A 19,567-nucleotide genomic window follows, 5' to 3' on the forward strand; every position below is an offset into this window, starting at 1 on the left:
ATGCCTGCTGCGGCACCCAGAGTTTCCGCCATGTTGATAACGATTATAACAAATAGATGAACGTCTAACAGCTTAAAGTGTGGGATGGGTCGTATACCTAGGTAATCAGCAGATGTTACAGACTTAGAAAATGCGAGGAGAGGAAAATGATAGAGTAAAGGTCCTACTAGGTATATGACGGGAAACGGCACAGTAGACTACTCTTAAGCCACGCAATATTAATCCCCTATCGCTCTTTCGCTAAGAAATAGAGGCCCCTCTTGTCCTACTTCATAGACTGCACCCTTTCAAAATAGTGCATATTTGTGAGTTACCCAGGACACAGCCTCTAAGCATGGGATTGGAATGGATTTAACAATCACAGCGCCCCACAATGTTAGGATTTGCGGTGTAGAGGTCTTATCAAACATATGATATTATTTCACCGAAATCCAACACGAATGTAGGATTCAATTCCGCTACGGCTTTTTTTCGAGGTTGACTTCCAGTCAACCTACAAACTGACGCGGCCAACCATAAAGGCGGCCAATTTATGCCGTTGCGAAATGAGCGCGCAAGTAACTGCCACGGGGGCCAACGGATTTCCATATCGATTACTCCTTCGTACTTCCAACCTGTAAAACGACCCGGTCCTAAGCCGATACGACAACATGATACTTGTCATGACGTCAGCTCATAGCAAAAGGCACATAATTTGCGGCACAGATTCGTAATGAGATCTCAAAGTCCTGGTATTACCATGATGCATCTACTCTGCTCTACGGCGGCCGGCCAGCCCGCAGAACATTATACCAGAGACGCCGAAGTTGTGACGGCTTCGGCAGATAAGACTTATAAACAATCCATGCAAAATGGGGGTATCTTGTGTGCTCCATTTCCAGCTTTGCTGTCATCACCCTTGCTATGCTCGCTATTCCATGAAACCCAATATCTCGCTACCCAATGCAAATATTCCTTAGTAGAGACCGACGCAGATGTCACCACGCACTCTGGCAGTCAGGTGTACTTCCGCTTCCAAGTCGAGCTTGATACCGACTAGGAGAGCAGCGGCCTTTTGGTTGCCGTTGTCGTCGGTGGCACCCTTCAGGAGCGAACCTGGATGATGAATCAGCTGCTGCCGAATTAGAATCTGGGTTCTATATCTTACCTGCGGGTTGCGCCAATCCGGCCGAGGTAGGCAACTGGGGAAGAGTTTGCGAAAGCTGGTTCTGGGGGCGACGACCGCCACGGGCCTGGCCATCAGACTCTGAGTCGCTGTTGTAAGCGACGTTGTTCTTCATGGGGATGGCAGAGGTGCTAAAAAAAGGTCAGATATAATACTCCATTGAAGAGACGAGGGTTGAGACAACTCACGTGCTAGGAGTGGCCATTTTGAATTAGGGATTATCGGATTGATCTAGAGATCTCAAAAAGTGAAAGATGAGTTTTGAAAATTGAACGACGAAAGGATGATCGCGTTACAAGGTCAGGCCGGCTGAAGTAAAGAAGTGAAGTTGATGAGTTGATGCTGGATGCTGTAGATCAAATTTACCATGTTGAGTCGAGAACTACATTTATATCTATTATCACTCACTATAGACCGTCGCAAACTTCTGGGCGCTTTACCGGGGACCGGATTCCTTGAGTTCGAAACGTTGAGCGGTGTTGGGTTCACTGCGACGCAGATCCCATTCCCAAGCACACCGATGTAACAGCCTCGTCCGATATGGCACGATAGAAGTCGTCCAATTAACCCTTGTGAGAGTTACAATGAAAACTTCGTTGTACTCTTATTGCTTGCCGGGAGCCGGGATGCGGTGGACCCCTACATCAAAGCGTTGAGCCTCAAACATGAAGGGTCCCGCATTACCCCTGCCTCGCATGATAGCGCTCAGATCTGATCTGAGAATGGCATGACTGGTCGGGAAATATGAAGTGTTTGGCGGCATAGGTTATTCTTCTATTACAAGGACCCTGACATCGGAATTGGTCTAGAGCTCTCGTGGCAATTTACCAAATTCTATCTTGTTTTGCGAGAAACATCTCGCCTATCTTCAGCTAGACATCGAAGTTTCTGCGAAACATCAATTTTTCCCACTTTCTTCTTACACCGAACTTTTCAGGCAAAAGTGTCAGAGCACAAGGACTCATGTCGTCTAATATTCATACATCTCAAACTTTCACATTTCAAGGGAAGACCCTTCAAGAAGCACTGGAAGAAGTCGCCATGGCTGTGCCTATGATACTAGCTCTTACAATTGCCCCGGCTTTGTTGGGAACACAAGAAGCAATTCGGCAAAGTCAATCCAAAAATAAACGGGAAGAGCACCGCGCTCGTCGCTGTAATCTTGTGGTATCTTGTGTCAAGCAATCGATCCGAAGTCGGGACATAAACGGAAAGCTGGTTGTTCTTAAAGATAATAAGGTAAGCCGTCTCCGCCAGCTTTAATAGACCACACCGCTCATAAGAGTATTACAGCTTTACATAACTACCGGTGCTTCATCCGCTGAAGATGGACAATCATCCACACCGGACAGTGGACACCCATTCGCGGGATACTACTTGCCATACCCCGACAAATCATATGAAGGTCTCGTCAGCACCATCAGCGACGACCCTCCAATGTTGAACTGGATATATGTCGACAAGGACACATACGAAGTCAAGTACGGAGTCCGTGCCGATGCACAAGCACACCTTACAGGACCCTTCGATTGCACACGGCAGGACCGGCGCATGACCTTAGAAGGCTGGGAGGGTTTCGCAGCAGTTGAAGAATTCCCCGGTATATGGGCGTTATACTTCGATCGCGATGACGATGGGCTAGTCACAAAAGTCCCAATGGGAACTAGAGTCCTGGAAGTTGAATTGACGCGACGGGAAAAGAAGGAGCGCAAGCCAGACCCGAACGCGGCACAGACTTTAGACGAGAAGATGAAGCAGCACAAGGAGCAGACACAGAGGGAAGAGGAAGAAAAGCAAGAAATGATGCGCCAACAACAGCAACAAGCTGATGCGGAGGAGCGAAGTACGCAAGAATCGCAACAAAATCGCGCGAAAACAGCAGATCATGAAGCAGAGGGTACTACACAAACTAGCAGTGTCCCTTTTGACTTGGGAAAACTACATCTTGATCCCGCATCTGCTGCAGGGCAGTCATCAGGTCTAGCTCCTCACTCGCCTAGTGTGGCAACCGATAATGTTTCATTCTGGTCAGCAGCGAGAAAGGCAGATGGTCTTAGTGATACCGCGTCCGTCACAGCGGCTAGTTCCGTTATCGATAGACTCGACACCCTTGATGAGGTAGCTGATGGACCGGGGCAACTTGGGTATAAAAGGCCATATGTTGAAGACGAACCAATCTCTGAGAGAACGGGAGATGATGTAAATAATTAGGTATAATAGGTAGACTTGTATATAGAGCGATAGAGCTGATCAGCGAGAGTTGGGTGGTAGGACCTCTTGGCAACATTCGACTGCCAAAATGAGACCCGCTTCACAAGATAGACCGCTCTTCATAAGTGTATAATTGAAGCTATCACAAAACCTTTGGCTTTCATAACTGTTATGTGCAGATGGAATTTGCAGTCGTGTCGTTGCTGGTTGGATTCTTGGCATTTCGCTTCATACCCTGCTTCTCACAGGGCTAAGGGGTGAACCTAGGTTCGATTGAACCGTCATCAAAATCGTCGTCGTCATCTAAATTGGATGATTTAATCTCGGTATTCCTCATGAATATTCAATCCATCGAAAATACGAGCCAATTTGAATATTTGGATGAGGCTAGCTTACGCCTTACCCCAGCATATCATGATGGGGCGGGCTTTTGCGGATCCTGTCGCCGTTTCAGATGCGACTCTGTCTGGGGAGCTGGGCGTCGCTGGCCCCATATCAGCTGTTTTTCAGGACCTCCATGTCTCATCTCGCCTCCGTACATCCATAATCATGCGTTTACCACTCTTTCCCAACACCAGAGCTTTCGATAGATTCGTTCCCTCTCGTTGCTGATCATGAAGCCAGCTGCTGGCAGCTTGCCACGAGGATTTCGGAATCTCGAGTTGAACAAAATCTAATCTGTATACTATGATGTTATGATCTTCGCTTCGTACTTTCGTTGATTTACATCGATTTCTAAAAGCGGCTGGCCACAATTAAAACGAGATTGAAAAAAATAGATATGGTTAAGATACCATGTAATAATTCGGTGTTGGTGAAAAGATAAACGAATTTTCGGAAACGATGTTGGCGGAAATATTACACTCCCTGGCGAATGACTCCAATGACTCGGACGGTGTAGCGCAACTGGTTGTGACGGCTCTCGGTTCTAATGGGCAGCATTATATCTGCTGGAAGACTCATTCCGGCGAATACAGACAACGTAAGTCCATAGCTTTGCGCTTAGTCGCTATCTATTTACTTATCACCGCTGCAATGCAGGGTCCCACGGCCTTCCCAAAGCTCTACAAGACTGGCTCTTCCCAGCCGACAGCAGCACGCGCGACTTCGAGACTCTACAGGTAATCCTCTCAGGCGAAGATACATTTTGGGCGTCGGACCGAAATGGCGAAATGCGCAGTGAGCCCTCAGGCACGCAACAGCGATTGCGACGGGCTTTGACCATTTCCGGAGAGACGCCAGCCGCCGTGATCAACAAGCGAAGGATGAGTAGGGCGCGGGAGCTTTCCGAAGTAATCGGGGATTCGGAACGGCCCCGTTCTAGTACGCTTCCATCAAGTATATCACCGACGACAACGACGGTGGATCATCTCCCGGGCCCGCACTTGAATTTGAAACCGCCGCCGGCTAGCCATAGTAGGTCATCGTCAGCCGATAAATTGCGACGGATTGCTTTGGTACCTCTAGCATTTCACCAGCAGAGACGGTCATGGGCGACGCGACCGCGGAGCTTAGTACATGGGCACGAGGATCTCGGCGTGGTGAAGGAACAGCCCAGCCCGCGGAAAAGCGATACTCCAGTGACACCAGCACCAGCAGTGACCAGGGTCGCAGCGAAACCTCCAAGTCCAGCTCTAGCGCCGGTGCCGGTTCCCACATCAATACCCACGAAAGCCTCCGGTCAGAGTTGTACATGCGGTCATCACCACGATACCGCCGCAGGAATCCTAAAATTCAGGTCGAATGTACATGCAAAAGCCAGATCAGGCTACGCAGACGCAAGCGTCCAAACAGATCCGAGCCCAGACCCCGACCCCGAAGACAGCATAGATGAATACCACTACCATCGCCGGCGGAGACAACATCACGAGCGGCGTGAATCCACTTTATCAGTCACCAGCACAGCCGACTCATACCGATCCTCGTACCCCAGCAGCAAGCGATCGAGTTTTGAAACCGTGACCACGCAACCTGACCCCATCGAATGGGGCGAAAAGGGAGGTGAAGAAGACTGGCAACCGATACAACAGCACTGGGAGCAACAGATAAATCCCGTGAGAATGGGGCGGATGCAGGATTACTTCCGCTCTTCGACGTATACGCTAGGAGCTGCGTTACAACCACAGGGGTTCATATAGGGAGAGGGGGGAAGGGGAGGAAATTGGTATAAACCGTATATAGGACATAGGGAGACCAGCGTACAAAAACAACATGCAAGGCGTATGGGTACATACATAGCATCCTTCGAAGGATCTGACTTTACTTTCGATTTTAGATATTGTAATAAACGAAGAAATTGTTAGCTTTTCAACAGGTTTAGGTTGGAAATGTCCGTGACTTACCGAAGTGTGATGATTAATGAGTACCGTATTTTGTGAATAACGGAAATCGCTCGCGAGGCAAAAATAAAATAAACAATAGGGAAATGGACGTAATTCGGAGATTCTATTTCTATATTTGCGCGCCCAGCACCTAATCTACCTTTCCCTTTCCCTTGGCCCCTTTTATCTTCCCTACTAATTTCGCAACGCCTGCGATAATTCTTCCCTTTAAGCCGCCGATAACCTCGGGGCCCTCGTCAGCTCCGACGAATCGCCGAATCAGAATATTGTACAGGCCTCCAAACGCGAGTGCGATGACTGTACTGGTGAATATGATCACGTTATACGGCATACTGAAATCAGGAGTCGGCAAGCTAAGAAGCAGGGTTGTGGTTCGTAGGTTAGATGTCTTTTGTCGTGCTAATGGTGCGTTGGGGGATTCGGAGGGTAAGATAGTGATAACAGCTGCTGCGATATCAAAGCCGCGGTTCGCATCTGGTGGGTACTCTGTGTAACGCAGAATGGATTTTTCAAAATCGTATGTAAGAAAAACGGTGCTGGCGGGTGGGATGCGCATCCGTAATTCTAGTTGTGTTCCACGAACACGGTCCAAGGCCGGTCGGTAATAAACCTCTTCAATTAGGTTATTTTTCAACCCCGGCACTCCGTCAATTTGAGTCTTCAGTGTATGAAGGTAAATTCGCATAAACCATGGTAAACTCTCCATATATACGAATTCAACCTCAGTATCTGGGCTTGGGTTGGTAAGAATGGTCCTCACTCCGCCTCGCTCATATCCATGGCCTGTGAATGTACGCTCCGCATATAACAATGGAGTTTCTGGTTTTAAGATCTCGTCGGCTTCTGGCCTTATATGCTCACCCTCCTGTGCCTCTCGGGGGAGAATCATGGAGAAATCGGCGTCTGACGGAACTTGGTAACATCGCGAGAATCCATTCGGTTCCTTAATCTCGATTGCACCAGCCGTCGTGTAAAGAGGCCTACTACTCGGAGCCTGAACACAAACGGGAGGAACATTTGGGTCAGTTAATGGACATGCTCCCTTAATTGACTTCCCGAAGACTTGATCTAGAGCCCATTCTTGGGCCTCGGCATAATCTGTAGGGAAGCATATGTCGCCAGAATGGTAGGGCTTCGAAGAATTGCACTTTAGATCATGGCCTGGTGGTGGTCGAGGAATGGGGTTTTCTATTTTATGTTAGTCATCAAGGCAATGATCAAATGGATAGTTGTTGCATACCCCTTGGTCGTTTTGACCTTTCGATGTCCAAGACCATATCAATTGTCTGCTCAATCTGTAGAACACATTCCTCACCATCTGGACGTATGGGTCGAATATCAATTGCCATACTCTGCCATGATGCATCGAAGAGTTTATGACCATCAAGCAGACTTGAGATACCTGCTTTCCCCTTGCATGGCAATAACTTCAAAAACGGCGTCAAGTTTTCCGTACAGACTACTTCTCTCGGTAGTACACCGTGTAATAGTTGCATGTTCGCAAGTGTAGAGTCCGGGTGGTTTCCTTCGGGTTGGAAGGACATGACAGGTCGAGTAGTCCTGGTTTCGTCGATGAAGTTTAGAGACGCGCAAAAGAGACCGGATAGGGCATTCGTGAGAGTCAACCATTTGTGGCTAGCCCTAATGACAGAGTATTAGTATAAAGCATTGGGAGCTAGTTCATAACAATAAACATACTCTTCATCGGTCTCCGCCTCCAACCATGCCCATAATTCAACACCAGTTCCGCCTTCTTTGGTGCCATCCCACGGCCTCGCTCCCCAGCTCTCTGCGTCCCATCTTCCTAGGCTGAACCTCAAATGTAGCTCTCTCGTTCCGACATGTTGTAATATCTGCCCCAATGATCGAGGGAAGTATCGAAAGTTGTGCGCTTCGAATTGCGACAGGCTCGTATTGGATCTAAAATTGAAGCTTGCAAGGAGGTTCGATTGTGGTAAAGGCTTTAGAATTAATTGTTCGTAATAATCTGAGGTAGCAGCAACAGCAACAGCAACATTCCAAAATAGAATCGAAAGGGGTATCAAGTAGTAAGAAAAGAAACGACGCATCGTGGTCGTCGATAGTCCATCAGGACGACCTTCTTTATTTTTTTTATTTGGTAGTTGTAGAAAGTTAAGTGAAGCTGACTGGGGGACACGGTTGTGATACGGGCGATTAGATACGAGCTTCTTAGTGCACTTCCTGCAGCGGCGTGGAATAATAATTTCAGGGAGGTCCTAGTGGCGGAAGTCGGTTGGGACCCCCTGTTTCTTCCCCAGGTGCCCCTGCAGAACCCACTAACGAATGCAACTACACCGCTAAGATGTACCTGATTGGTCCCCGCAATTATTCGATTTTGGTACCAATCTTCTAGTCAATTGATTTCGATTCAGCCTTGTCAACTTCAACTTTTTTTTCTATAACGCGATTCACACGACAACGAGCTAGTCCTTACCGAGGTCGCACATCGTATACAAATACATTATTACCATAGCTGCGACACGGCTCGCTTTATATAAGTGGTTCATTTTAAGGATCCAACATGGCGGCGGAGCAAAGAAAGCTGCTCGGTACGTACACCCTCAACCTCCCTCCCTTCATCAACCACCCAACTAACCCACCACAGAGCAGCTCATGGGCGGTCCCCAAACCTCACGCGCATCCCAAGTATCCCTAACCGACCCAAAAGTATGCCGATCCTACATCGTCGGGACCTGCCCGCACGACCTCTTCACCAACACAAAGCAAGACCTAGGTCCCTGCCCCAAAATCCATGCTGAATCACTCAAATCCGAGTACGAAGGCCTCCCCGAGCCCGCGCGGCAGAAATACGGTTTCGAACTCGACTACGCGCGTGATCTCCAGAAGTACATCGAGGAATGTAACCGCCGGATAGATGCCGCGCAGCGCCGCCTCGAAAAGACTCCCGACGAGATCCGGCAGACAAACGTCCTGCTCAAAGCCATCTCCGACCTAAGCTCCACCATAAACTGCGGATTACACGAAGTACAAATCCTAGGTGACTTAGGCGAAGTCAGTCGCGCATACGACGAGTTCTTCAAAGTGCGACAAGCGGCACAGGCCAAACTGGAACGAGAGCGTGAACTCAAGACTCTCGCTGATACAAGTGGTCCGTCCGGTCACCAGAAACTCCAAGTCTGCGATGTGTGCGGTGCGTATTTGTCTAGACTCGATAATGATCGTCGACTTGCGGATCATTTCTATGGGAAAATGCATCTGGGTTACGCGCAGATGCGCAAGACGTACGACAATCTACCTAAGGACGTAAGGGGTCGCCCCAGGGCGCCGTTACAAGATGACGGACCCCGCGACGACGGTGGTTACGGTGATGGTGGCTGGAAGGGTGGGCCCAGAGGACCCAGACGTGGTGGCTATGGTGGAAGAAGTGGACGTGGTTTCCGTGGATGGTAATGCAACGGCGATACTACATGTAACGCATGCGAAGGAGTTCCTGGCGTTTTAAGGCTTACCTGGTCAAAACTAGACATGATATCACTCTGGACACGCGAACACAAAATTTTAATGCTGATTTGGTTCTCTTTTTTTGGTAAAATAATGCAACGATCTCTTTTTGGTTGACGCCTATGGTATCTCTAGTGCTCGTTCTCCATGTCTTAGCAGACGTCATGAAAACCTGTAATCGTGATATCCATCTCTGTTTGTGGGTGGATTATTCTGACGCCTTCCGATATACTCTAACAAACAAAAGCAACTCAACTCAAACACAACCGAACTCCCCATTGCATGTCCTAATCTTTAGAGGCCAAGACCGCACTGGCAGCAAGATCCGCATACTAAAGTCCGGCCTTAGCTTTATCATCCAGTGCAGCCATCTCATCATCCCATTTTCCAATGGGAGGGGAATTAGCGCCAGGGGAGAGACTGGGAAAGGCAACAGGTTCTGCTGCTTTCTTCGATGTATCAGTTCTCTTAGGCGTTGGCAACGCCGGGAAGTCATCGGCAGTAGGTGGGACTTGGGGCGCTTTTTGCGGTTGAGCCTTGTTGCCATTTTGTGTCGCCGCAGCTGCGCCCCCTCTGTTGCCTCCTCTCTCCCCATCGTGGTTAGATCCACCTCGTCCTCGGCCGCCTCCTCTTGAAGAACCTCCTCTTCCGCGACCACCCCTTCCACGTCCCCGGAAATCATCAGGGCTGAATTCTCTCGGGGTAACATCACCATCCCTCTCCGCAAACCGGCTCCCTGCCATACCACTCTTCGCGCCCCGCACACCACCGTTCGCACCTCGGAATCCAGCTCTTCGCGCGCTCTCTTCCTCCTTCTCCCTGCCCTCGTCCCAGTTAGCGCCGCCACCCATAGCGCGTAATTTGCGCTCACGATTCGCCGCACGTTCCTCATCCATGCGACGGCGTTCCTCGTCACCCTTGCGGCGGCGCTCCGCCTCCTCCGCCCGCCGACGTCTCGCCTCTTCCATGCCCTTCTCGTACGCAATGGCATGCGAGCGGCTGTCGCGCTCGGCCTGTTCGAAGCGTCGCGTCTTCTCCGCATTAAGGATGCGCATCTGCTCCATCTTGGCCGCAAGCTCGGATTCCGTGAGCTTGGTGCGCGGGTTCGCTCCCGAGGCTAGCCGGTCTGCTAGCGCGGTGTTCTGGCCCGGCTTTGCAGCGTGCGATTTCTTGGTGCCATTATTGTTAGCACGAGCCTTTTTGCTGCTACTGCTCCCACCGCTGCTGCTAGTTACCGAGGCCGTGTCACTGCTACCCTTTGATACCGCGATAGGTGATGTTTCCGGGACATCGTGCTTTTGCGGGTTGGCGACAGTAGTAGTAGGGGTAGGGGTGACAACGGGCTTAATCGTTGCGGGCTTCGGCGAGTTCTTGCGTGGTCGCGGGTTGTGGTGCGACGACGAAGATGGCGCGGGTTTCGGATTCGCGTGTCGCGATTGTGCTAGAGATCGGTGCACAGGCGGCTTAGAGGTAGGCTGGGTCGCAGGAATGGGTTCCTGAGTACTTGCAGGAGGCTGACGACTCTCACGGCTCTCGGTTACAATAGGTGCATTTTTCTGAACTGCCTTAGGCGCCTGTTCTTGGGATTCAACGGGTTCAAAGTCGTCGGCAAACAGATCGTCATCTGTTCGCCCGTTGAATTGGTCGTCCATGATAGGTCGAGTCGAGGTGCGAAATGTTAGGTACTCAAGAAATGAGGGGTGATGGTGAAGAACGGAACTGAGCAGATGATCACCGGAAAAAGATAAAAAGAAAAACTTAGGCTGTCAGGAAGAATTTATGCTGCGAAATCTTCCAAAATTTATCCTAAGTTAGACTTTTTAGAAGGAAATTACCATCAAACTCTGTTCTTTGGCGATCAATTCACGATAGGTCAAAATAGTGAAGGGATAAAAAGTTAAGCCCCGCCACTTGGTGTTTGCTAGGTAACAAGGTTGGGAGCGAGCGGGGCGCTAGTCCAGATTTGTCCTCGATTTAATAGTGTATTCCGCCTGCAAAGTTTAGGCGGAGTAATCCCGGTCCGCTTTTCCCCAGATAGCCCGGTGTAAGTACCTAAGTACCTTCGGATAGTACCTTCAATTCGAGACACTGATTATTGCCTCAGAATGAAATCTTATTCCTAAGATCATCAAACTTTCATCCTTAACCACCTTATCAAACTTTAATATCTTCTCAAAGTTAGAGCTTGCAAGAAGTCGCTATCTAGCCAGCTTTAATATTAGCTCATCCAAATCATTCGATCTCCAGTACATCATCCGACCTAACCTTCTCTCCCAAACACGAAGTAACAACTGGATTCAAACTCACAAAGAGTCTTTCGGCAGCCTCTTGACAATAGCTTGCTTCAAGGCTTCAATGCTCTCAACTTCTTCGATTCCATATCTTTGACACACAATCTGCACGTTTCCTCTCTTTTTATACCCCTTAGGACAGACAACGATAGCTTTCTTGGCCCTAGCACAAAGCCCAAGCTCTAGTAGGCTAATAGGCGCCTCGGTCGTTGGGTGGAAGTATACCACTACTATATCGGCTTTCTCTTGCATGTCGAGTTCCCATTCTACTTGTTCGCGAAACGGTGCGCATGTGACTTCTTCCCGCCAGGTTGAGTCCCAGTCTGGTCTAAATGGGTTGATGATGGTAAGAGACCGGTCCGCGAGAGATTCAGTCAGTACCTCGCGCCAGTCACGGTCTTCCGTCTTAGTGGTAGTACCAGCTAGGAACACGGATATGATTCCGCGGTGATCCTCCCTTGATGGAGCTAGTATTACTTGATTTTCGGGCATGTTCAAGGTTTCTTTAGTCTGGTAAAACATGTTCAAGATGAAATACCATCAAATATTATCAAACAAGGCTCCAACTATAACGATTACCTAGGATATAGTTCTCAACGGATCGGAGGCTGCCTACCTAGGTATGAATAAGCCTTAGGCTTTACCTAACCAATAGGTTACTTTCAATGCGCCACAACTCGAAAACGCCTATAGCTAGGCGACCCCCACCCCTAATATTTGATTTAGTGTGTCTGATATTCAGCCACCCAAGCAGTGTTCTTCCCGTCAGATTTATACACTTTGAGCTACGTCGATACCAGGTATCTATTTCAATATCCTCTCCTTTTTCTTGGCTAAGCTCTCTAATAATATCAAACATAATGACATTATCATTCACATTTACACTTAGATTACACTAAAATTTAGCTCCTAGTTATCATTCTAATAGCTACATCGTATCATGCCGCCACCACAGATAATATCTAGTTGCAGCACCTAAACACCTAACTAGGTACCTAACCCAGGATGTCTTACCGCAAGCAGACGAGCCTGCTTACTCGTGGGAAACTCACCTAGTTTTGTTCTAAGACATGTCGGTTGGTGTCGTCCCAACGCACTACCAACATACTACCAACACTAACAAAACCTCGTGTCTACGGGCGGAATAATCCCCTGTCGCGGATATGTTATCTATAAAGTGGTTATACTAGCCGAAAGACTCCACCATTCCAGATTTGGGGAACCATTTGGAGGAAGTGGAGGGGTGGATAATCCCTCGATGATAAGGACCTCGGGAATGGCACACCATATCCTAGACATCCCTTTGTTCTAGCCTATTCGCCTCTATCTTGAGGTCTCAGTTCTTCTACCCTCGGCGGTCACCATCGGCTTCCAAGCTACCGATACTATCGCAAAAGCCACCAATGCTTCTCTAACATCATAGGTCAGCTTGGCCTACTTCGGGTATAACTTACATTCAGCGGCGTAGTACTTCCCGGTTTTGGCCACGCGTCAACAAGGCTTGTTCTTTTTGGAAGGTCGAAAATATGGACTGGAAACTAGGCGATTAATGGCGCGGGGTGTCCAGGGTATAGGATCCCGGTATACTGGCAATCTCCAATACATCGGCTAGTACACGTCCTGATAGGTGGTTCTCGGAGATGCGCCGACTGAAGAATATCTCGATCAATCGCATCTAGAAAAGATAAGACTTTCTCTTTGTCCGTGTGCATGTGCTCTTTATTTACAAATATGGTAAAATTCCAATTTTTCCACATCCCAAGCTAGATTCATAGCGAATACGGGTCGTTAACCATGGGGTTTCCGTTCAAAGGAACAGATGCTTCTGTTTCTGCTACGTCCGAGATCACATCCAGTCCAATCGACGATGTTACACCTAAATCGTCTGATGAGAAGCTCCCCCATGTCGATGTGTCCACCACCACGGCGAGTCTTGACAAGATTCATCACTCCCATCAATTGGATTCCGATTCCACCCAAGAAAAACCCGATATCGTTAAATCGATAATTGAGCAAGGCGATATCAAGGAGATTACCGAAGACGACTCATCGTTTACGGAGAATTCGCCCTATGAGGAAGTGCGCGCTGCCGTGCGCAATACCGATGGTGGAGAGGTTGCTTGTACCGTGAGGGCGTGGATACTTGGGATGATCTTCGTCACCATCGGTAGTGGTTTAAACATGTTATTGAGTATGCGAAATCCACAGGTTAATTTCCCGGCCTTGGTTGTTGTGCTAGTGGTTTATCCTGTCGGGTCTCTCTGGGCAAAGGTCATGCCGACGAGAGTGTTCAATACGTTTGGTCTGCAATGGACTTTGAACCCCGGGCCTTTCACTATCAAGGAACATGCCGTCGTCACCATCATGTCGAACGTCTCAATATCGTACGCCTATTCCACAGACGCGCTGCTTGCGCTTCAAGGGAAACCGTTCTATAACATCAACTTGGGTTGGGGCTTCGCTATAATATTCACCCTCAGCTCGCAGCTAATTGGCATCGCGTTATCCGGAATGTTCAGGCGCTTTCTCATTTGGCCCGCAGCGATGTTGTGGCCCAATCAGTTCTCATATACTTCACTTTTCTACGCTCTTCACGATAAAAGTAAAAGCGACGGTACCACTTCCAATGGATGGACCATCAGCCGTTATCGGTATTTCTTCATTGTAACGGGAGCTATGTTTTGCTATTATTGGATACCAGCTGTGCTGTGGCAGGGTCTTTCAGTCTTCGCTTTCATAACTTGGATTAAGCCAGATAATATCGTACTCAATCAATTATTCGGTGGATACACAGGGCTCAGTCTCATTCCAATTACCGTCGACTGGACCTACGTTTCTGCGTACCTATACGATCCTCTCTTAGCACCCACCGCGTCTCACGTTAATACGCTGTTAGGTCTGATCTTTTTTGTCATCATAGCGACGATTGGTATCACCTACACTGGTGCTCTGTAAGCCATATTATCTCTACTGCGTTTTGGTATGTAGCTTCTAACTTTTCCGTAGGTATTCCGAGTATCTTCCGCTCGTAACATCGCAGACATACGACAATACGCAAAACGCTTACAGCGTGCAGAAGATCCTAGGAGAGAACTTCACTCTCGATCTGAACAAGTATCGCCAGTATTCGCCACTATTCTTGTCCCCCACACTAGCTTTGAATTACGGCCTTTCCTTTGCTGCCTTGACAGCATCCCTCGTCCACATTGGCCTTTTCCACGGAAAAGAAATTTGGTACCGATTCAAGACGGCTCGTAATCAGGAACCAGACATACACCTCAAGCTAATGAAAAAGTATGCCGACGCCCCTGAATGGTGGTACATATCGCTTCTTGCACTCTCCCTCGCAATGGGTCTTGCAACGGTCCTCGGCTACGACTCGCAATTACCATGGTGGGGTTTTTTCATATCCATCATTCTGGCGATGGTTTTCGTGATCCCGACATGCATGATATTAGCGATATCAAACATACAGCTATCTTTAAACGTGATCTCGCCGTTCATAGCGGGATTTATATTTCCAGGTCGCCCGATCGGTGTGATGATTTTCAAGGTCTTTAGTACGATTACATTAGGACAGGCCCAAACTTATGGTACGTGGAAATATTCTAAACACGCTGTGACAAGAAGCTAATAGGTTGTAGTACGTGACATGCCCCATCTCAGCTTTACACTTACCCCCGTTATTTGAAATCTAGCGGCCTTTTTGACGCTTTGCGATTAACAAGCAACATCGCTGGCTGAGTTTGGCGCAAATTGCTGACATAATGTAGTGTTCTGATCTTAAGATGGCACATTACATGAAAATCCCGCCCAAAGTCACGTTTTGGTGCCAAGTGATAGCAAGCATATGGGCTGTCTTCGTACAGATTGCTGTGATGAACTGGACATTGGGGGCTATTCCGGATGTTTGCTCCAAGTACGCTCTGCTGTTCCGTCGTAACTTGTGTGCAACAAACTGACGTGTTTGCAGTACACAACCTAGCCACTTCACTTGTCCCAATGGACGAGCATTTTTCTCGGCATCGATTGTATGGGGTGTCCTTGGTCCCGAGCGAATGTTTGGTCCGGGTTCGATGTATGCCAACTTCAGCTGGTTCTGGCTTATCGGAGCTGGATTTCCGGTTGTGCTATGGTTCCTCAGCCGCAAGTTGAAGATCGGTTTCACACGTCACCTCAACGCACCCATCATGTTTGGCGCTATGAGCTGGTTACCTCCAGCCACTCCAATTAGTTTCTCATCATGGGCGATCTTCGGTTTGATATTTAACTACTGGATACGAAAGAAATTTAGCGGGTGGTGGAAGACGTACAATTACATTACCGCTGCGGCGCTTGACGCAGGACTTATCTTATCGACCATCGTCATCTTCTTCGCGATTACGCTCCCTGGGGTCACCATACCGCAGTGGTGGGGAAATGTAGATGTTTTCAATACGGCGGTAAGTGATACCAGCTCGAAAAGAGTTCTAAGGCATTTCACGCTCTCGGGACTGCTAATAACATCAAACAGGATGCCTCGTACACAGCATGGCTCAAGACGGTACCGGAAGGTGAGACATTCGGCCCAGCGACGTGGTAGGACCGGATCATAGCAGGCTTCGGGAGCCTTGTGGTATCATCGAGGCCGTGTTTATGCCACTTAGTACATATCAAGCGTCGGCTATATATCCAACAGTGGTGACTCACAATTGAATCAAAGAAACGTTTATGCACAGCCATACTTTCACACTATTTATACTACGTGTTGGACTTCATCCTGACTACTTTGTGTACTGAGAGTAACGCTGACTTACCCACTATCCGCTCACCTAGCAGAGTTTCATATTGTACTTATCACCGCTAGCATCATTCTCAACAACACAAGCTAGGCGTTAATCCTCGATAATAATAATAGTCATGACCACATACGGAACAGCAAGTCTATCTGAATATTCCCTTCTAACAGAGAAAACACAGGAGAGTGGCGATGGCACCACAAATTTGTCACTTACCGTATCCGGTTCAGTAGTCGAAAATACCCAAAGAGTGATAGACTTATATCGTTCAGGCGCGAAACTATGGACCAAGAGCGATCTCGAAAGGATCGAACACGAGCTAGCTAATTTCAAGACCACCCCAACGTTTAACGTTCGCCGCATCGACGGGACGATGGATTCTGTGAAGAATTCCATGTTCGGGGTGGAAAATCTGTTATGGTATATGCCCCGAAGATTCATTTCCATATGAGCTAACTAATCAGGAAACCATTTATCACGTTCCAACACTACTGGTACATGGTCGGGACAAGCTACGCGCGTACATCATCTATACGCTCCGCTATCCCCCAGAGCTTTCCGTATTACTCGTACTACATCACCTGGGAGAACCAAGCATTCATCGAGTTTGTCGCTGGTGAGGACACGACTCTTGAGGCCAAATTTGAAGATGCGAGGAAGAAATGGGAGAGTAGCCAGACCTGCAATTGGCTCAAGCGCAAACTCGCAATCTTACAGGGCGGTAGAAAGGTTACGAAGTTAATATGCTTTGGCCTAGGGACGATGGAACCCAGATCCCAACTCGACTCGCGCGGCTCGAGTTCGAAATACGAGAGAGATCGTTTCAAGTACCAGAGGTCTAGTATGAATCAACACGCCCTTGCGCTCACGATTGCGGAGACGCTAGGTAAGGATGTGCCGGTTTTGGCGCAGGATCCGACGTATACGATGGAGAGTCGCGATGTGTTGAAGAATAATGGTATTACGACTGTTAGAGACCATGGCGCAGGCAGGTCTGCGATGGTGGATGATGAGTCTGCGGTTTTGTTTTGTTATCCGAGTTGTCTGGTTCGCCAGCTTATGGCGGATTTGGCGAGACCGGCGTTGATTGTGGGGAATGAGGGTGGGACTGTGATGAATGATGATCAGTACGTTTTCCTGGTCCTTCTATGCGTATTATTATCGTGGGCGGGTCAGGGAATTGCTTGCCAATGTTGATGGTAGGGATGTTCTGTTCCCCTACGACGCAGCTTTCCCCCGCACTAGGGAGATGTTTGAAGGGTATACTGAACACAATTTTGAAACCATGGAACCGGATAAGATGAGAGAGGGAATTGTCGATTTTAGGATATGGGTACGGAATGATGTGAACGGTGCTTCTACCCAGGTGATGGCGTGGTTGGGTGAAAAGGGGGAGAGTGAGTGATGAGAGATTGGTGAGAAGATGGGATACATAAGCCTCACGGCATATGTGAGTAAGTTCAGTGCATCCATCCCGATTCTTATTTAAATTACTTTCAATTCAACTTAGCAACTTTAATTCCATGATAGCTGCGAAGTTTGAACTGAATGTCCACAGTAAAGTTAATAGTGCACTCTCGGGCGCTAAGATCCAATCGTTCGATCAGGGTTGAAAATGCAGAGGCAATTCCCGACCGAGGATATCGCTGTTATATCTCTTGCAAATTTCAATTCAAATTACTCAATTTAGATTACTAATAGTAAATTAAGCTGATCATCAACTTTACCACACCGTTTCAAGGCCGTTTACTCCCACCGGGCGTTCGCCGAGGGTGGTGATACGGAATCCGTGGCGCAGACCTTCTTCCTCGTTATGGACGTCATAGTCGGATATAGCAGTGTGCGCCGTAACTCTGTTATCCCAAAGTGAGACGGTTCGGTCATCCCACTTCACACGAACTTGGACATCCGCGCTGTTGGAGATGTGCTATTTAAGAGACGCCATTAGCTAACGTCGGGATATAGATACTCGTCGGTACGAACCTTGAAGAGTAGCTGAAGGATCGCATCGGACTCCTCCGATTTTAGCCCCACGATCTTCTTCGTGAAGCCGGGGTTAACGAAGAGCGCCTTCTGGCCAGTCGCCTATGACGAGTTAAATGGTGAACACAAATGAGGACCTGCGTATTCTGGGCTTACTGGGTGCACCCTCACAATTGGGTGTTGGGATAATACGGGCTCGCGCCTCACGAATTTGCCATCTCGGCGGGCATTTTCCGCTTGGGGATAACCGCTGTGTTCGGCACGCAATCCTTCTAGGAGCGTCTTGATTGGCTCCGAAAGTCTTTCATACGCCGCGACTTGAGACGTCCAGGCCGTGTCGCCACCGGTGGATGGTACCGCCAGTAGAGTGAGAAGTGTGATTCCAGGAGGCTGATGTTCATAAGAGACGTCGGAATGATATCCGGTAGTAGTCAATTTCTCGGAGCGTCGTTGCGCCCGGTACAAGTTGTCCGGACCTAGGTAAATATTGTGGAATTCGATGGCGCCCTCGACGTGAGCTCCGACGGGCTTGTAATCAATCAGCAATGGCCAACGACAATGCGCATGCGCTTTTTACTTACGTGAACATGAAGGCGGCCAAAGTACTGGCCAAATTCTTTCTGTTTTTCGACACCAATATCCTTGAAGTCCTGGTTTCGGAAGACAACGACACCTCTCTCGGCAATCAGCAGAGCTAGCTCGTTCTTCTGCTCATCTGTCAATTGGGAGAGCTGAAGACCGGTAATTTCCGTGCCGACGCGAGGAGTGAGCTTCGTAACAACCACGTTAGGGTCCTTCAGCCCAAGAAGATGGGGCTTGGCCTTGTCGGCCAGGGTCCCCTTGTCGACGAACTCGAAGGGTTCAGTTGGTGGAAACGTTGTAGTCTCATCGTACACTGGCAAATAATTGGTGTACTTGTACTTTTTAATGGTTTAGTATATGCATCATTCATTCAATTTTATTGAATTTCTTACTGCTGCGTGTTGAGCCGAGTCGTAAGCTCGACTGAGCTTTTGCTCTGCCTTCTCCTTCAGCTCGGAGGTGCTTGGTAATACTTCTGCGACTGAGGGCGCCATTGTGAAAAAACCTAGTTCAATTGACTTGGCAGTATAATCCCTTCATAACATGGTCGAAATGTCCATTATTTATCTACCCTTGACTATAGTGTCGACGACAATGATTTTGATGCTATATCGGACCCCCGCACATTCCTCATACCTTCTCCATATGGTGCGATACTAGCTATAGGGATGCATCTCCAACTAAAGCAAGCACGCCAGACTCAGCCAAGACCAACGTGCTACCCTCCACTAA

The 19,567-nt window shown here is 48.5% G+C and overlaps 10 protein-coding genes across 10 annotated transcripts; 5 read left to right on the forward strand and 5 right to left on the reverse strand.

Moving 5' to 3' along the window:
• Positions 1-955: 955 nt before the first annotated feature.
• F4822DRAFT_430631 (uncharacterized protein) lies at positions 956-1,370 on the reverse strand (the record flags this gene model as incomplete). The annotated part of the gene is made up of 3 exons (XM_051461330.1): positions 956-1,095; positions 1,148-1,296; positions 1,354-1,370. 3 exons carry the CDS (start codon positions 1,368-1,370, stop codon positions 956-958), a joined length of 306 nt encoding a protein of 101 aa, XP_051313655.1.
• A 758-nt stretch (positions 1,371-2,128) lies between these two features.
• Positions 2,129-3,544, forward strand: F4822DRAFT_444414 (uncharacterized protein; the record flags this gene model as incomplete). The annotated part of the gene is made up of 2 exons (XM_051463236.1): positions 2,129-2,404; positions 2,459-3,544. 2 exons carry the CDS (start codon positions 2,129-2,131, stop codon positions 3,374-3,376), a joined length of 1,194 nt encoding a protein of 397 aa, XP_051313656.1. The 3' UTR covers positions 3,377-3,544.
• Positions 3,545-4,219: 675 nt separating this feature from the next.
• Positions 4,220-5,514, forward strand: F4822DRAFT_430633 (uncharacterized protein; the record flags this gene model as incomplete). The annotated part of the gene is made up of 2 exons (XM_051461331.1): positions 4,220-4,358; positions 4,418-5,514. The coding sequence occupies 2 exons, from the start codon at positions 4,220-4,222 to the stop codon at positions 5,512-5,514; spliced, it is 1,236 nt and encodes a 411-aa protein (XP_051313657.1).
• A 334-nt stretch (positions 5,515-5,848) lies between these two features.
• Positions 5,849-7,787, reverse strand: F4822DRAFT_430634 (Gpi16 subunit, GPI transamidase component; the record flags this gene model as incomplete). Its single annotated transcript, XM_051461332.1, has 3 exons — positions 5,849-6,906; positions 6,959-7,359; positions 7,417-7,787. The coding sequence occupies 3 exons, from the start codon at positions 7,785-7,787 to the stop codon at positions 5,849-5,851; spliced, it is 1,830 nt and encodes a 609-aa protein (XP_051313658.1).
• Positions 7,788-8,121: 334 nt separating this feature from the next.
• F4822DRAFT_407868 (LUC7-domain-containing protein) lies at positions 8,122-9,274 on the forward strand. The gene is made up of 2 exons (XM_051458534.1): positions 8,122-8,288; positions 8,345-9,274. The coding sequence occupies exons 1-2, from the start codon at positions 8,261-8,263 to the stop codon at positions 9,148-9,150; spliced, it is 834 nt and encodes a 277-aa protein (XP_051313659.1). The 5' UTR covers positions 8,122-8,260; the 3' UTR covers positions 9,151-9,274.
• Positions 9,275-9,450: 176 nt separating this feature from the next.
• F4822DRAFT_294942 (uncharacterized protein) lies at positions 9,451-11,179 on the reverse strand. Its single transcript, XM_051455094.1, has one exon. It carries the CDS (start codon positions 10,851-10,853, stop codon positions 9,534-9,536), a length of 1,320 nt encoding a protein of 439 aa, XP_051313660.1. The 5' UTR covers positions 10,854-11,179; the 3' UTR covers positions 9,451-9,533.
• On the reverse strand, positions 11,180-12,650 carry F4822DRAFT_295205 (uncharacterized protein). Its single transcript, XM_051455095.1, has one exon. It carries the CDS (start codon positions 12,012-12,014, stop codon positions 11,505-11,507), a length of 510 nt encoding a protein of 169 aa, XP_051313661.1. The 5' UTR covers positions 12,015-12,650; the 3' UTR covers positions 11,180-11,504.
• Positions 12,651-13,286: 636 nt separating this feature from the next.
• Positions 13,287-16,074, forward strand: F4822DRAFT_430638 (small oligopeptide transporter; the record flags this gene model as incomplete). The annotated part of the gene is made up of 6 exons (XM_051461333.1): positions 13,287-14,443; positions 14,499-15,085; positions 15,137-15,174; positions 15,266-15,411; positions 15,466-15,934; positions 16,006-16,074. The coding sequence occupies 6 exons, from the start codon at positions 13,287-13,289 to the stop codon at positions 16,072-16,074; spliced, it is 2,466 nt and encodes an 821-aa protein (XP_051313662.1).
• A 20-nt stretch (positions 16,075-16,094) lies between these two features.
• On the forward strand, positions 16,095-18,013 carry F4822DRAFT_295253 (uncharacterized protein). Its single transcript, XM_051455096.1, has 4 exons — positions 16,095-16,690; positions 16,735-17,397; positions 17,474-17,720; positions 17,801-18,013. The coding sequence occupies exons 1-3, from the start codon at positions 16,392-16,394 to the stop codon at positions 17,673-17,675; spliced, it is 1,164 nt and encodes a 387-aa protein (XP_051313663.1). The 5' UTR covers positions 16,095-16,391; the 3' UTR covers positions 17,676-17,720; positions 17,801-18,013.
• F4822DRAFT_444418 (TauD-domain-containing protein) lies at positions 17,478-19,329 on the reverse strand (the record flags this gene model as incomplete). Its single annotated transcript, XM_051463237.1, has 5 exons — positions 17,478-18,197; positions 18,254-18,355; positions 18,410-18,781; positions 18,835-19,173; positions 19,228-19,329. 5 exons carry the CDS (start codon positions 19,327-19,329, stop codon positions 17,994-17,996), a joined length of 1,119 nt encoding a protein of 372 aa, XP_051313664.1. The 3' UTR covers positions 17,478-17,993.
• Between the last annotated feature and the right edge of the window lie 238 nt (positions 19,330-19,567).

The sequence above is a fragment of the Hypoxylon trugodes genome (genome assembly GCF_022578975.1).
Source record: "Hypoxylon trugodes strain CBS 135444 unplaced genomic scaffold F4822scaffold_6, whole genome shotgun sequence".
Taxonomy (NCBI): Eukaryota; Fungi; Ascomycota; class Sordariomycetes; order Xylariales; family Hypoxylaceae; genus Hypoxylon; species Hypoxylon trugodes.

What these genes read in the sequence shown, in the direction of transcription:
- F4822DRAFT_295253 (XM_051455096.1), top strand. Translation starts at nt 16,392, where the DNA reads ATGACCACATACGGAACAGCAAGTCTATCTGAATATTCCCTTCTAACA. An exon ending in GGGGTGGAAAATCTGTTATG is followed by an intron (nt 16,691 to 16,734) that starts GTATATGCCCCG and finishes CTAACTAATCAG; the next exon opens with GAAACCATTTATCACGTTCC. An exon ending in ACTGTGATGAATGATGATCA is followed by an intron (nt 17,398 to 17,473) that starts GTACGTTTTCCT and finishes TGTTGATGGTAG; the next exon opens with GGATGTTCTGTTCCCCTACG.
- F4822DRAFT_295205 (XM_051455095.1), bottom strand. Translation starts at nt 12,014, where the DNA reads ATGTTTTACCAGACTAAAGAAACCTTGAACATGCCCGAAAATCAAGTA.
- F4822DRAFT_407868 (XM_051458534.1), top strand. Translation starts at nt 8,261, where the DNA reads ATGGCGGCGGAGCAAAGAAAGCTGCTCG. An exon ending in GGAGCAAAGAAAGCTGCTCG is followed by an intron (nt 8,289 to 8,344) that starts GTACGTACACCC and finishes AACCCACCACAG; the next exon opens with AGCAGCTCATGGGCGGTCCC.
- F4822DRAFT_294942 (XM_051455094.1), bottom strand. Translation starts at nt 10,853, where the DNA reads ATGGACGACCAATTCAACGGGCGAACAGATGACGATCTGTTTGCCGAC.